The 17,281-nt window shown below is 46.7% G+C and overlaps 1 protein-coding gene across 2 annotated transcripts in view; it reads left to right on the top strand.

Annotated features, from left to right (window-relative positions):
• The window catches only part of zmat4a (zinc finger, matrin-type 4a), a 90,705-nt gene that overhangs the window by 32,705 nt on the left and 40,719 nt on the right, over positions 1–17,281 (top strand). For both annotated transcript variants that reach the window (XM_012815807.3, XM_031570442.2), the window contains 2 exons: positions 5,956–6,045; positions 16,927–17,083. In XM_012815807.3, coding sequence (XP_012671261.2) covers positions 5,956–6,045; positions 16,927–17,083 — 247 coding nt within the window. The remainder of the gene's footprint in view (positions 1–5,955; positions 6,046–16,926; positions 17,084–17,281) is intronic.

Here is a 17,281-nt window from a genome sequence, read left to right as displayed (position 1 = left end):
TCTGCTGGAGCAGTAGGTCCTTCACAAGAGTCCGCGTCTCGGTCTGACCCCCATCCAAGCACGAGACATGCAGTGTCACGTTCAGTCAGCCCGGTGTCTGAAGGACTATTACAGGTGAGCTCTGCCCCACCAGTGAACTATGGATGGCGCCCTCCTAAAATGGCTCCCTATGTGGAGGATGAGGACATTGAGCATTATCTAACCACGTTTGAAAGGATTGCCTATGCAAATCAGTGGCCAAAGGACAATTGGGCTTTATATTTAGTTCCATTGTTGACGGGGAAGGCCCGTGCCGCCTATGTGGCGATGGACATACAGGATGCCAGGGACTACGGAAAAATTAAGCTGGCCGTCCTTGACAAATTTGAAATTGACGCTGAGGCATATCGATACAGATTTCGGTCCATGGATTTCCTGGAAGGCGAAACAGTCAAGGAGCTGCAAGCTAGACTGAGTGACTTATTTCAGAAATGGATGTGCCCAGAGGAGAAAACTAAGGCACAGATTGGGGATACAATTGTTCTCGAACAGTTCATCCGGATGCTTAACCCCGAACTACAAGTGTGGGTCAAAGAGCACAACCCACAAACATCCAAGGAGGCTGCAGACCTGGCAGAGGCCTTCATTGCTGCCCGGCGATACAAAACAGGCTACCAGCTACGGGGCCATGGTCCATCAACCCGGCGGTATCAGGGTGCCCAGCGGGAGCCTGAGCATAAGCCGGCTGGTAAGTCTGTGGGAGGTGTTGGTGGTGAGTTTAGGAGGTCTAGTAGCTCAAATAAGACACCCTTTAACCCTAAGCCACGCATAATCTGCCATAGCTGTGGACAGCCCGGTCATACCTCGCCAGAATGTCCCCTAGCCACAGTTAGGGAAGCTAGGTTGTGTTACCCCCCATATACTAGCTCCACCACGATAACATCAAGCTCTACTGAGGCATTAGTGCCAGTGAGAATCAGAGGGAAGCAATGGAAGGCTCTAATAGATTCAGGCAGTACTCAGTCGTTCATGCAAAGAGTGTGCTTAGGTCCAGAGGGTTTGAAGGGATGTGGAAAAGTGCTGGTGCGCTGTATACATGGGGATGAGAGCGAGCACCAGACTGCTGACGTTCAAGTGGAGATCGAAGGGCAGAGCTATCTACTGAATGTTGGTATAATGGATAGCTGCCCCTACCCTGTTGTTCTAGGCCAGGATGTTCCAGTGTTGGCTGAATTGTTACAGCGCCATCTATCCCCAGCAAAGGGTAATGTGATAACTAGGGCCCAAGCTAAGGCCGGCCAGTCTGATACAGAGTCATGGCAGGGGTTACCTTTTTCACAGAGTTTCCCTAAAGGCAGAAAGCCAAAGTCAGTGAAGAGGAGGGACAAAGTTTTAGGTACTCCTATGCAGGAACAGTTGCCCCTTCCACCACTTGATGACAGTGTGGTGGATGTCACAGACTTCGGATTGCAGCAGAGAGAGGATATTTCCTTAAGTTCTTGTTTTAATAAATTAAGGAGCGAAGAAGAGGTTCCTAGGGCTGCAGTGTGTGGCAAGGAGTCTTATGTGCTGAGAGAAGGAAGGCTGATACGTGTGGGTACTGAGGGAGAGCAGCTTGTGGTCCCTAAGGGTCTACGGGCCAAAGTGTTGCATCTAGCCCATAGCATCCCGTGGTCAGGTCACCTAGGGCAGCAGAAAACCCTAGACAGGCTTGTTAGCCGTTTTTACTGGCCTGGGGTATACCAGGAAGTCATAGCTTATTGTAAGTCATGTCCTACCTGTCAGCTCACGGCACGCACAAACCGAGGCACAAAAGCACCCCTAGTGAGCTTGCCAATTATTGATGTGCCATTTACCAGGATCGCCATGGATATAGTGGGTCCCTTAGACAAGAGCAGGGCAGGGCACCGCTACATCCTGGTAGTGTGTGACTATGCTACTCGCTATCCCGAGGCTTTTCCATTACGCAACATAAAGTCCAGACAGGTAGCAAACTGTCTGTTGCAGCTATTTTCACGGGTGGGCATCCCCAGAGAAATCCTAACAGATCAGGGCACTAACTTCAACTCTGGATTTATGAAGCAGGTGTATGCTATGTTAGGTATCAGGGGTATAAGAACCACACCATACCACCCGCAGACAGATGGACTAGTTGAGCGCTTCAACCAAACACTGAAGGCAATGTTGAGGAAGTTTGTGAGCGAAACAGGAGCTGACTGGGATCAGTGGCTGCCCTATATTCTTTTCGCTTACCGAGAGGTCCCTCAAGCTTCCACGGGCTTCTCTCCCTTCGAGTTGCTTTATGGACGGCAGGTGAGAGGTCCCCTCGATGTCCTCAAAGAGGCCTGGCTGGGAGACAGTCCTCAGGAGCAAATGAACATTGTGAGTTATGTGCTCAAGATGAGGGACAAGCTTGAGGACCTAAGCAGCCTGGCCCATGACAATTTGGCCCAGGCCCAAATACACCAAAAGACATGGTACGACCGGACTGCCCGTAGCCGCACCTTCAATCCGGGGCAGAAAGTGCTTCTGCTGCTGCCTTCCTCTGAAAGTAGCCTTCTGGCAAGGTGGCAAGGCCCGTTTGAGGTGCTGCGGAAGATGGGTCCAGTGACCTATGAAGTCGCCATGCCGGACAGGCGTAGGACAAAGAATGTGTTCCATGTGAACCTTCTCAAAGAGTGGATTACAAGGCCGGGAGCCACCAGTGACCTGATGTGGGCCCGTGCAGTGGAGGAGGAGGAGGAGCTCAAAGAGCAGTACTTCCCTACTGCGGGGGAGGAGGCTTCGTATCCGTCAGTGGAGCATCTCGCCAGTCATCAACAGGAGGAGCTGCTGCAGATCATCCCTGAGGGTCTGTTTCGGGAGGAACCTGGGCGTACGACCGTGATCCAACACGACATCCGACTGACATCACCAGGTCCAGTGCGTCAGACTTCTTATAGGGTACCTGCAAGACTGATCCCTGCTATGAAACAGGAGGTTCAGGCAATGTTGGAGATGGGAGTGATTGTGCCTTCACGCAGTGAATGGTGCAGTCCCGTCGTCTTGGTGCCAAAAAAGGATGGGAGTCTCCGCTTCTGCGTGGACTTCTCCAAGCTCAACTCCATCTCTGCCTTCGATCCCTATCCGATGCCAAGGGTGGATGAGCTGGTGGAGCGGCTCGGAAAGGCTCAATACCTCAGCACGCTGGACCTGTGCAAGGGGTACTGGCAGGTACCTCTGACACCGGAGGCCCAGGCGCTGACTGCCTTTCGTGCGCCGACGGGGCTGTTCCACTTCACCACCATGCCTTTCGGATTACACGGAGCAGCCGCAACCTTCCAGCGTCTGATGGATCAGGTACTGAGAGGGGCTGAAGACTACGCCGCTGCCTACATTGACGATGTGGTCATTTATAGTTCCTCATGGGCGGAGCACCTGCGGCACTTAAAGGATATTTTTCAGAGGATTTCTGATGCGGGGCTAGTAGTTAATGCCAGGAAGTGTCAGCTGGTTCGACCGGAGGTCTGCTATCTGGGGTATGTCCTGGGGGGAGGAAACCTCAAGCCCCAGGTGGGTAAGGTGGAGGCTGTACAAAGCAGCCCGCCGCCCACGACCAAGAAGGGCGTGAGGTCCTTCCTTGGTTTGGTTGGGTGGTACCGGCGGTTCATACCCAGCTTCTCCAGTCGGGCTGCAGTGCTGACGGACTTGACCCGCAAGTCAAGTCCCAACAAAGTTGTTTGGACTGAGGAATGTGACAGGGCTTTTCAGGACCTCAAGGACAGTCTGTGTCACAGTCCTGTGCTCCAGAGCCCTGATTTTGACCTGCCTTTCACGGTCCAAACCGATGCCTCTGGAGTGGGGCTTGGGGCCGTGTTGCTGCAGGGTGAGGGGGAAGACCGAAGGCCTGTGCATTACATCAGTCGTAAGCTCTTCCCTCGAGAGACCAGGTACTCTACTGTGGAGAAAGAGTGCCTGGCCATTAAATGGTCCGTGGACACCCTCAAATATTACCTGATGGGTAAGGAGTTTGTGCTAGAGACTGATCACAGGGCACTACAATGGCTGCATCGTATGAAGGACAGTAATGCCCGGATAACACGGTGGTATTTGTCTTTGCAGCCATACCGTGTCACTATAAAGTACAAAGCCGGCAAGGACAATGTCACTGCCGACTTCTTGTCCCGCCTCTACGAGGAGGGCCAACCATAAGGAGGGGGGTGTGTGATGACGCGATTCATAAGCGCGTCCTCACCGTGTCCTAATGGCGGACACAACCGACTTTCAGTATTCCTTTAAACGTCAACGGACACATCTACCATGCTTAATGTACATCCCTTTCATCTTTGCGGGCGTGTGTGAAAGCATAAGGGTGCACACCTACCACTGACACCATGCCAAACATTTCACTACACACACAAGTTACTGATGTTTAAAATCTCCGTGATATTGTCTGCATATAGCCCCGTCAAATCACTGCCATTCCGTTGTCATTGAATATATACTAAATTATGTAAAATAGTGTACCTACGTTACTGGTTCACCAAACGAGCTGGGATGAGTTCTGGTCGCCATTACATTTGTTTCCTGTATTAGGAAGTGCGCTCCCGTCCTGGGACGCATTTATGGTTTGGGCAGGTTCGCGAGGAACATAGTTTCTCCCTCGCGAAATCAATTACTTCCGTTATAAGGTTTACCATTGTGAATGTGATGTATACCTGCCATCATCATTATTGTGAAGGACTGATTGAGTTCAAATGATTATTGGTAGCATTTTAACTCTGTTTAATGTGTATTGTATTTCACCTGAATTTACCCCTGTGGTTTGAGCCTATGGTAGTATGGGCCAATTATGGGTAGTTCAGCTAAACGTTAAAAGGGTTGGCAAAGTAGTAGGAAGGGGCTTCTGTGGTGAGAACGTCGTTATATAAGAGTTTGTTAGTGAGCTAGTTGATGCTCGGCTGTATGGACTCCAGAAGCGTGAGGCTGATGTTTGCGCACAGCCTCAGTATAGAGAGCGGGTATACAACTTTGTACTAGTGATTGTACATATACCATTTGTAAATATCTTTTTGTTTTCATTTATACCAGTATTTTTGTTTACATATTTTTTATTGTGGATTATGCACATGGAGGAGGTAAAATAAATTTACCAACTACAGAGCCTGGTCTCCCTGCTGTCTTTGTGCCTTCACTAAAGACCCTCGACACGGATACCCTTTGACACCTACCCCACTCGCACTCGTACTATATTGCTTAAGTATGGTGTGATTTTCTAGAAGGCCAAGGACAACTTTTTTTGAATTTATAAATATATTTGTTTATCAGGCTTAATTTAAGGTAGTTAATGACATCCAGAATGAAGTTAAACCTTATCTGTACAGCATTTTAACACGTTATGGTTTTGTCTTTCCAGATTGGGTTGACATTGTATTGTGTCTTGACTGTTAAACCAATCCACCTTTGTCTCTCTGTTGTCTATACTCCCAGCATCATTTTTGGGTTTTGTTCCAAAATAGTGAAGATGGGCAAGAAAGAGACTCCTGCTCTGTTTGTCAGGAAATAAAACCACAATTTGATAGCCCTAAACTTTATGTTATAGATTATGGAGAGGGTGTGTAGTATTAAACAACATTGCAACTGTGCTAGAAATATCCTGAGGCATTCATCATTTCTACAAACAAGAGGTTTCTCACAGAATACAACATATACCATCAATAACAAAAAACACCAGATTCCAAAAGAGCTCCCAAAAATGTGAGCCTTTTAGCCTTTTAATAAACTATTTTAAGAGCCATTTTGCATTAAGGGTTTGATTTATAAAGAGTCTTGTCTTCCTCTAAGTTTGTTACCAAATTCTTATCTAATAGAAATGCTTGGCAGGCTATGGCTAACTGAAATCATGTCACGTCCACCTCTCATGAAACAAGTGCAGAGATGTTTGTGCTGTCTGTCCTTTTCAAACCTAATCATTTCTCTCCATCTCTCTCTTTTCAGAGCCGAAAACATGCGAATAAAGTCCGACTGTACTACATGTTGCACCCGGTGGATGGAGGTTGCCCAGCTAAGAAGCTCAGAACAGACAACGTGAGTACAGAATAGTTTTATTCTCTCCGAATTATACGTCTCAAAAGAGCAGTAAAAAAAAAAAAAAGAAGTGTACATCCCAACGCCACGTTTGCACGCTTGGACCGCATTGCAATCACCTGAGCTGTTAGAAATTGCATAGCCTGTTGTGTATAGTCGATCTGAAGTGAGGACTGGGAAACCTTTGCTCTTAATGGACTCCACAGCTATTGATTTTCCTCGACCCTGCTCGCTTCCGTCTTGGCACGGCGAGCTGTTAAATAGTGCTCCATTTATGGGCAAGAATGAACCCAGAGCCCTAGGATGTCACAGTAGATGTTCATCAAGCCAAAGCGAGGGAGCGAAAGAGAGAATTGTGGACAAATATGAAGTTGAAGCATGGCACAATGAAAATTTGACAGCTTCCATTATCCGCTCCTGTCAGCATGCTTACAATAAGCCATGAAAACACATGGGCGTCTTTGAGTGATGGAGAGACTGAAAGGTGCCGATGACGGTGGTGGTGTGGTGTGGTGCTAACACCCGCACGCCACGGCTCAATAAAGGGGATTTTTGGAACGCTGTACGAGGGTGACTCACAGAGGCAGTCTTTTCTGGGCCCTTTTGTTGGAGACTGCCAGTGGATTCGCTGCCTGCCTGTTTGCCCAGCTCTGGTCCTCGCCTTCCTGCGGTTTGAGCAGATGCTTCATTTCTGTCACAGTGTTCATAAATAGACCTACAAAAACCACACTGTAGGAGGCAAAATCTCCACTAATTGCTTGTTGGTAATCAAAGCCAGACATCATTGCTGACTTACAGCGTGGGGGCTGTGAAACAGCTGACCTTGACTTTCTGTTTTTTGATTCATCGTGTTCGTGAAATGTGTATAAAACCCACACACCGAGAAACGCTTGGTATAATTTTTTGTTTTCCTCTCCGCACTTGCTGTCAAACTAAACAGTTTTTTGTCTTCATAGAGTTTATGTCAGTGCCACGGGGCATTGTAAAAATGTGCGGGTGATTGAGACAGCACCGTGTCAGGTTGTGTAAACCCGGTGCGTGTCCGAAGGGGCCCCTGCCGTAATTATTCCACAGCCTGCCATCTATCAGTCACCGGCAGTCCTCCCTTACCCAAGAAAGCCCTGTCAAAAGTAGCATGGCACATTGCACACTGAGGAAGAGAGAAAACTACCTCCCTCGCTCAGCCTGTCTGTGCCCCCTGCTCATTCCTGCTGCAGGCCTTTGATTAGCATTCATCACCCGCAAATGTGACAGGGGCCCATGTCCGGAGATAAGATAGGGTTACGGGTCTGATTGGACACAGGTAGCTATGTTTCACCAAGGCACCTTCCAAGCACTGGAAAGGCGGCAGGAAAAAAAGGAGATCCATCATCCTGATGGCCGTATACAATTAATTTGAGCTATTTCCGAGTTCTGATGGGAGCTTCTTGGGGTTATTTTGAGCAGCGTGTTGCTAGGTAGCTGGACACATCTTGTACAGGTCAGGAGACTTATTCCTCCAGTCTCGTAGAAAAGATACACTGCACAGGAGAAATGATGATTTTTTTTGTAATTTAATTCTTGCCAGGACTGTAATTCTACATTCTCTAATTAACAGAAAAAAACAAATAGGGTTTTGTCATGTGCTATGTGTTTATGCGCAAAATATGCTATTTTATGATAACCAGCAATTATAGAATTAATGGGGGGTTCTAGGTTCTCCTGTGGCTGACAGGCCTAAATTAGCACCTGTATCAATAAAAACTCTTGAACAAATGTGCGGGGGTGGTAGCTCAGTTTCTGCTATGTTCGTTTTTTCAAATGTACTCCCACAGGCAGCTTAGCAAAGACACTTTTGCCCAGGTCTCTCGTAGGGAATATTGGTTCTTAGCATGCAGATTTGAATGTATGCTCATGTGTTTGCATGTCATGTTTGGGGGCGGGGCCCACCCTCCCATGTTAATCAATCATTTTACTGAGAAGCTGAGTTGAGGTACATTCACTTTGCTCTACGTACCTGCCTAAGCCAAGCAGAAGCTGAAATTCTTCACTTTAGCACATCTGAATTTTTGTTTGCCTCTGCAAATGTTTACCTCTTACCTTACACTCTGAGTATTCTTACTCCACCCAGCACATTAGAACATCTTTGATCACCACTGCGGCGATGCCTTAACTCTCTGCCGTGTGAGCATTCCAGTAGCTCAGAGCAGCTGTTGTTTTCCTAAGTCTCGTTCTCTCTCTCTCTCTTTGTGCAATCATGAGGGATAAGGCACCCATGGTGAAGTACTGCAGCAGACCGTCAGTCTGCACCAGTCAGCCTCTCACTCCTCGAGTCATGTGAGGTGAATCTGACGAAATCTGTCAGTGTCACAAAGAAAAGGCGTTTGCGGTTATGGCTGCTTGTAAAAGTGCAATTGAGCAAGATCACAACACTGTGTTATAGCAGGGATTTTTTTCATCATTATTTAGTGCCACTCTTAATCATAGAGTCGTACAATAAAATGTGACTAGCGTGGTGTTGGTGGCATTAGGTAAGTGAAGGTGAGCTGTGTGGACAGTCAGGCTGAGTGATTGCTGATGAAATTGATATTTTCATCCAGCTGTATTGATTCAGTAACAAAGACCAGTTTAATCTACATTTCCAGGACATTCATACATCTTCCACACCAAGTTAATTTCCTGTATGTGTAAATATACTTGGCCATTCAAAATAATTCTGATTCTGATTCTGATTCAGAAGTACTCTTTGTAGTGAAAACTTCTCAACTGAATGTACACACTCTCGTATATTCCAACTATGGGCCATTTATTACTGCTGAAATAAAAAAATTTAGTCTAAAATTAGCTTCAGTTTACGTTAGCTATATAATTACATCATATCATTGATCATTTCTGTGATATTGTGACTGCTTTTTTTGTTGTGATTGTATTAGCATAGAGACATCCTCTTCACTGGTAATAAAGGAATGTAACTGTGTATTGTGACAGTGTGGCCTTGGCCATCTGTTAAGCTCAAATCAGCCATCTGCATCAGTAGCTAGTAGGTACATGGTCCCTCAAGAACTCTTTGAAATTTGTCTCCCTTGCTGGATCAGTAATTCAATACCAAAGCCATTCAGGAGGACACAATTAGTGGCTGGGGACATATTTTGGGCTGATTGAATTTCCCTGTGCCCAACTTGTTCGTAATTAGCAGTGTTTAAATCAACCCAGACTCTCGTCTTTCCGGTGGAGAAACCAGCTCTGCTATCAGTAGCAAGAATGTCCCAGCTCACACGCGAAAGCTCAAGCATCCTTAAGTCCCACGTAGCTATTCTGTCTCCTAGTGCCCATTTTACTGTAAAGCCTGGCATCATTTTGTCACAGAATACTGGGTAATTTAAGGTCTGGGTAGTGAGAAAGCTCTGCCTTGTTTTTTACCAAGCCAGCGGAAATCACCTTAGTTCCACCTCCTGCTCTTAAAAACCATGTTACTTCATAAATCCACACAGCCGACTCAGGAGGATTTCTACTCTGGGTTTTGGTCAGGATGATGTACACAGAGAAGCTGAGGAGACTCTTACATTCCAGGCTGACTTCCCATTAAGCTCATTTATGCTCCAGGCATATTGGCCAGGTCTGTCTATCTTAATGTGGGTGCCATCTGAGTGATGGACAGCCATGCCACCATCCCACATCTCCACATCCCAATCTCACATCGTATATTCCCTCCTCTAATAACGCGTTAAGCCATTTTATATGCTGCACAGGAGGAGTGGCTTCGGCTATCAATATTCCGCTTTCCTCCTCTCGTTTTTACGTCTTCACCTCTCTGCACTGTCATATTGGGCCAGTGATGCACGGCCTGACACAGCCTGTTCTCACAGAGAGAGAGTGAGAGAGAAAAAGAGAGCGAGTGCGGAGCGAGTGTGGCTAGCTCCCGGTCAAGCAAAGGGGATGCAACCAGCCAGAGCCTTCTGGCAGCATTGTGGCCTTAAGGTGCAAGCGTCTAAAATTGCAAGAGGAGGTCTGAGGGGGCTTTTGGGGGAGGACATGGCGTGCCTGTGTCAGGGGCCCCGGCTGAGCCGATGCAACCTGACAGCTGTGACGGGCTAATCTGTCCACGGCCGGCATGGCAACGTGGAGCGGCACCACGGTGCACAATGCGGAGGATCGCTCGTGCCCAGGCTGTCCATCCTGTGTAAACAACAGCGGGCTGTTGTGGGTTTCGGCAAATGTCCTTGGTAGTCATTATCGCCCGGTTGTGACTTGTGTTATGCTCTCATCACAATTTAATGCTGTCGGAAGCACAAAGTCAGAATGAGCGCTTCATTGTGCCATCTGTGCAAACACTGCAGTAGTGATGTTGAGTCTCCATGGACCATCTCGCTGCACCTGTACTGCTTATTGTTGCTGGAGAGCTCTGAGTCAGGATGAAGTCTTTTGAGTGGGTTTCAAACCTGTCAAATAGCGGGCCATGAAATGAATCTGGAGTAAACAAAGGCTTTGGCCTCAGAGGGGGAAAAATGTCTAATATGATGGAGTTTTTGAAAACCAATCAATACGGCGAACACTGTGCCAACCCTGAATTTCATACAGTACTGTAAGTAAACATCTTCCAACTCCTCTCTGTGGGGTTATGGGATTTAATCTCCGGCATAAGAGAGGAGAGACGCTCTTACATCTCAGCCTGGGCTTCACCATCTCCCCCTTGATGCATCGGTCTTGTTTCAGCCCGGATGAGATTGCACCCGATCGACCGTCCCACGTTTTTAAGAAAGAACGTCATATTTCCTCCGACATGCCAAGTGAAGCTCAATAATGAGCATCGGTTTGTCTCTCTGTGGTCATTACCACGCGCACCCGCGTCCTCAGCCCGGGCGCTGTAATCTCTGCGATTTTTTGTGCTGTTGCCCGTTATCTCTCTCGCTCTGACATCAGCAGTAAATTACAGCTTCATTGCTGTCCCATGCTCCCACGGGGCCGTTCTGCACTGCTAATCAGATGGTTATCGCAGGGGCTGATTGCTCCGACAAGGGGCCCTCTGATTCTCTCTGTCAGCTACTTTAGGAGCTGTGAGGCATAAAATAGTTTTTTTTTTTTTTTTTTAGATTTATCCTTTTCATCGAAGTGACAGTGTATGTCTTCTTTCTTTTTCTCGCCCCCCATCCTCCCAGAGTATCTGAAAGATACAACTTAATTGTTGGCTGAAAAAAAAAAACTACATGGAAGACAACAGGATGGGAGCCTGATAGATCAGTTACGTAAATCAAAGAAAGAAAATGATGAACAACATTGTTTTTCAGCTCATAAAGATCCAAGTGCGTGTATGTGTAAAAACATGAGAGAAAGTGCCACGAGATTAGGTCTTTAACACCTCCATCCAGGGCCACATACACAAGGCTGTCATGCTTATGTAGACCAGCACTATAATGCACAGCCCTGATTGAACTGCTGCTACAGGCATCTCAGTTCCCTTTTATTCCGCCCCCAGTAAAACACAGCAAGTGGACAGGCATTGTGCACCTCCAATCAATGGACACTGCAATAAAACCACGGCGAGATTGATTTGGCACCCACATACAAGGAAGATGGAAGGGCAGCGGGCTATGCCTTGCAGAGACCAATAACAGTGTTTCTGGCCAGAGGACATAACACTGCTCTGCAAGGGACCTAAGACAATCCTGAATGTTCAATCTGTCCAACGACTGAGATCTGTTGCCATAGCCACATAATTATGCTTGCATGTACTAGCCTCGCATATTTGAAAATGTGCTCCCATGACCCATTAAGTAATATGTACTCATTTAAAGAGATTTTAAGGGCTCCTCGTAGGGTATGGCCATAATAGTCATAATCGAATGGCTTCTCAGAAATGATAGCCACAATAAAGTCAGCATGTACTGTTAATGGTCCTCCATAAGTACGTGGTCATAACGGGGGCTTATTGGTGTCGCGGGTCAGTAAGCATGACCTGAAGGGTTTACCTGTTAACACACACGCAGTTCTCTCGGGCAAGGATTTATTAGCTTAACCATGACTAGAGGGAGGCTGTGATGACCACCATGACCTGTCATCACCATGACTGGAGAGATGACTAAATCCTGTTTGTGCTCCAACCTTAAATGTAGAACCCGTTGTATTTTTCCTCAGCCGCTGCACTGGAATAGGTGTTCATTTGCTTGTTTCTGAATGCCCAGCAGGGAGCCTTGAAAAGGAAGGCACAGTCCTATTTCCTCTAAAGGTGTGAAGAATATTACGGTGCTGTCTTGTCACCTATTAAGAAGTGCTCATGGGCTGGCCCTCTTCAGGCCTCCAGCTCTGGATTACAGGGGCGGAGCAGAATGGAGTGTTCTCATTTCTCAGGGAGCCATCTTTTCATGGCTGAGTGATGCAGCCACCACAGTGGCTCTCTGTCAGTGAGGACTGTGTCCTTGTGTCCTTGTGTCCTTGAGAAATGGAAAACAGTGCTGTGTTTTTTTGTGTGTGTGTTATTTTGGGTTGATTTGTTGTACAGAGAAGTTGTATTTATTCATCCACATATCGTAAATACAAAGTCATTGTCAGATATTCTTGCTGCAAAACACCCATTTCCATTGCCATAAAAGGCATAATCGTCATCATTAGGGATATATAGGGTGGGTACACATGCCTAATGGATCATGGATAATTATGCTATGAATCTTAACATTACATAGCATATTAAAAGCTACAGTCATCACTTTTACAGAATAGTTTTCAGGCGGGTCTGTCAGTGTGAGTCTGAGGAGACAACTTGCTCAGGCCCAAGATTTCCCCCTGCTGACATTTAACAAACATAATCTTAGCTAACAGTGATTTTACACAGAAAACAATTCCATCTGACTTTAAGAACCGCACAGTTGTAAAACCACACTTCAGTAAAGACAACTGGTAACTATCCCTCTACAGTATATTGTTTCATATCGTGTCCTTATCAGAGTGTACTTACATAAATAATAAATGATGCCATGTCTTTCTCATGTAGGTATGTATTACTACATGTTACCGACTAACACTGAACCTTACCCTGAACCCTACCCCATCTTGTAAGAAGGATAACGGGAATACTTATTTTGAAATACATTGTAGTTAACAATTAAGTACTAAGTGTGTAGTGCCCATGAGGACTTAACATAAAGTGGGGCCACTATTCTTAATGTGCTGATTCAGTTCTTTGCTTTATCTCACTCATAGCCTCACTTGTTTCAAATGTCCCAACAGCGCTTGCAAGGAATAGTAGGAGGGAGGATACTGTAAAGGTGCAACATGTAGGTTTTCTTCTGCTGACAAAATAAAAAATGCTTTTGGATTGCCATTATAATTGCATCCGTACTGTAGAAATGAAAGCATTTTTCTTCTTTGACAACAAAAGCTACGGTACATATTGCACCTTTAAGAGCAGGAAGATGATCTTCACATCAGTCCTCAAGTTTGTAAGTTCACTTCATACATTTTCAATGAATGTGCAATATTGTAGTCTTTTCTGCAACTGTATATCAGAGGTTTTGCTCCAGTTTACAGAAGTAATTTGATATGATCAGACCTCCCACGTAGGGAAACATTAACTGAGAGAATTTAACAAATTGAAGTGAAGATGAGCTCTATTAGTTTCGGGTTTCCTGCTGTAGTTCTGGAATGTTCTCTAAAAATCCTCCCGACTGCTCTCCGGCAGCGAGCTCAATGTACTGTGGTTTAGGTCTCATTGCATGTGCCCATCCTCTGTCTCCTAATGAACCTCCGCTCATTCACAACAGGGGCCCTGGCAGTGATGATGATCACATCTGCACTATTGCTGTTGACTTGTCCCCACCCAGGCCATGTCTCCACGACAGCAGTGTAGACCTCTGTGTTCCGGGCTATATCTGGAACCTCGTTTTTAAATATGCATTTATTTTTGTTATTATTTTATAATATTATACTCAGTGTGGTTCCTGCGCTGTAGCTTGGCTGTCCTAGTTCTTGGGACGGAGAAAAAAAGGAGATCAGCTAGAGCAGTGCTCCCACTGTGGCTGGGGGCAGTATCCCCACCATCATATCACTGCCTCACAGGCTGAGGAACTCCAGGAACTCAGAGCGCTAGACTAGTGGGGGTGGGGGGGTGTTGGAGAGGAGAGTGTTGGGTTAAGTAAGCCAAGAGACTGAGGCTTAAATGCTTCTGAATGTTGCTATTGGAGAGAAACAGAACCGTACACACACATAAAAGAGGGAAAAATTCACCCCAGCTATGTGCATCAAAGCATTGTGCAAATGTGCAGTGAGGACATCAGCAACTGTGCAACTGTAAAACTGTGTGTTTGGCAGTCCTGCTGGATTTGCTTTTTGCAAATCAAATAAGGATGATTTTTTTTTATTGTGTCTCACATGAATGAGAGCGAAGAAGGGTTTTCTGGAGAAGCGTTGCGTAGCACGTTTATACAAACGCTGTGTAGCTGTATATTCCGGTGGCAGACGACAGTGATTATTTTCTCTGTAGCTCGAGATTACAGCAACTGAGTCATATATGTCTGCTGAAATACGGTGATGCAAAGCATAATACTGGATCTGTTCTAGATGAGTCAGGGTTTTTTCTGGCCTTAAAAAAAAAAAGTTCCAGAATTCATCTGGAATGCCTTCATGCCATTTAAAAAAAATGAAGGCAAATATCAAAGTCAGTGTTTCTGCTTTACGTTTGGGTTTCGCTTCATTAAATTCAATCTCCAGTCTCTCAAAAAGCACTGAACGTATTAAAAACTCAGAACACCCATCAACTACAATACAGGGGACAAATTGCAAAATGGATTTTTCTTTTTACCCAGTAGTGAGGCCTGAACGTGCATCTCTGTGTCCCTCTTTGCCAGACTTTAACATCTGAACAGTCAGAGGCAACCTGACACAGTAATTAAACGCTGTCCCCTCGGCGGAAATCAGCAATTATTCACCCCCATTCCACCATCATTAATTAACATCAACGCAGATGCACAAATCCCATGGTTTTTCTTTTCAACGTTAGAGCTCACCCACTTAGTCTCTCTCAGTCTCACTTTGCCATAATTACACAATTTAAAAAAATTGCGACGCTTTATTAATTCAGTCTTGACAGACGACTTCAAAGAGCAGGCTACGTGTGTGAATGTTGTCAGTGCGTTGCAGAGTGACAGCAGGTGAGGGTATGACAAAGCCGCACGTGTGTTTGACTGTGTGTGTGTGTGTGTGTGTGTGTGTGTGTGTGTGTGTGTGTAGGTTTTGAAGGACAGCACAAGGTCACGGGGGAAGGGATGCTGTTTGTGTTGGCGAGTGACTCACTGCACAGTAGGCAGCAGCCTGCATTCAGCTTCTGTTATCAGTCCTCTCATGGCATGAGGTGCTAACACGGTGTGCACTGGCTGCAGGTTCAGACATCCAACCGCCCTCCACACACACACACACACACACACACACACACACACACACACACACACACACACACACTCATGGTTTCATCAATGTGGAGCTTCCTCTTCTTCCCCCTTCCTGCAACCGTGTGTTGTGCTGGCGTCCGTGCCAGCGTTGAGAATGGCATCGGTTCTCCCCTGTAGAGAGAGGAGTGGTGGGGAGATTATGTTCCCCTTGCCACATGGGAGGAGATATGTTTGTGTGTTGTTTTATGTGTGACAGAGCCTGGAAGCACAGCCCCCTTGTCAAAGCACATGTGTCATATCTGCTCCTCTGACACGACCCTGCAAGGCACCGCCGCGTCTCAATGAAGAAAGAAAGAATGAAAGAAAGAAAGAAAGAAAGACAGAGAGGCAGGGAAACATGCATGCAAACAAGCCTCTTGTGTAATATAAAAAATAATGTGTGCAATGCAGCGGCTGTTGCTTTTGATCATTTTCAAGTGTTTCTGGTGTTTTTTTTTTTTTTTGGGGGGGGGGGGGGGGGGGGTCTTCTTCTAAATGCCTGAACTGATGGGAAATATCACGAGGGGGATGCTCCAGATAAAATGGTGTGTGAGCAATCGGTCAAGGGATTTGAGAGACTACCGAGACAATGCGGCAATTGTTTTTACGTCAGAAACCCTGTTTTAGCTACAGAACAACCTTTGCTGGCTCTGGCTCAGTGTTTTGGCGTTTTTTCCCGTTAAGTAGCGTCAGTGGCTCCGAGGGTTGGCACCATCATGCTTTGGCAGGGTCACATCTTCAGTGTTGCCTTGCAGCACCGGATGCATCCGTCTCTGAAGTCCCCAAGTTCCACTCTTTCTCTCTCTCTGTCTCTCTCTCTCTCTGTCTCTCTCTCTCTCTCTCTCTGTCTATCTCTCTCTCTCTCTGTCTATCTCTCTCTCTCTCCCTTTGTCTCTATCTCTCTCGCGGTTGTTCTGCAGAGCACCGCGCAATGCCTTACCTAAAAGCCAGCACAGATGGAGGCCCAGGGTGAGGCTCTGCACGCCCAGCCGGCAATCGCTCACTTTAAGCCCGTGCCCGTAACTGCCGGATTGCCTCCATTTGCATCCCAGCGGGAGACCAAATGAGAAAGGCCGACAAGCGGAGTCAATCGCTCCCGTCGCCTGGAACTGCGGCAAATGGGCCTGCTGATGCGCCCACAGTACATCTGCCCTTAAGTGCCGGGAAGTCTCTGACCTCGAGCGGTGGAAAGAAACACTGCCAGCTCGGGAAACGGCGCTCTGTGGGTCGCATGCCAAAAAAAAAGAAGAAGAGTTCTGAGCCTCTTCACTTCTCTTCAACTTCCTCCCTCTAATCTCGACTGTTTTTATTTCCCCTTTTTGAAAGAGCAGACCTCCACCAAATATAGCTTTGTCCATTCCCAACCTGTCTGCATAGTTCTTGTCAGTTCATGCCATGGCTCACTAAAAGTCTAATCGGACCTGCTTGTGTGTCTCTCTCCCTCCCTTTCTCTCTCTCTCTCTCTCTCTCTCTTTTTCTTTTCCAGGGAAGCGAGGACGGCGACGTTGACAAGAACAAGTGTTGCACTCTGTGCAACATGTCCTTCACCTCGGCCGTGGTAGCACAGTCCCATTACCAGGGAAAGATCCACGCCAAGAGACTAAAACTGCTACTGGGGGAGCAGCCTGCCATCACAGCCAAAGGTAAGGGGGCCACACGTTGCGCCCATTGGGGTTTCAACTAAGTGTGGGGCACTTATGGGATTTGTGGTGAAAGGATGATCGGCGATACCGGGAGAAGGAGAGTGCTTGTCAGAAAGCCGGCGTGCCCTGTGTCAGAGCACCGAGGGGCTTTAATGTGGTGAGTGGGGGTCTTTGGCCTTCATGTGGACGCACTCAGCG

Source organism: Clupea harengus, chromosome 7 (genome assembly GCF_900700415.2).
Source record: "Clupea harengus chromosome 7, Ch_v2.0.2, whole genome shotgun sequence".
Classification (NCBI taxonomy): domain Eukaryota; kingdom Metazoa; phylum Chordata; class Actinopteri; order Clupeiformes; family Clupeidae; genus Clupea; species Clupea harengus.
Note: the sequence above shows the minus strand (reverse complement) of the source record. Positions and strands in the feature narration are given on the sequence as shown.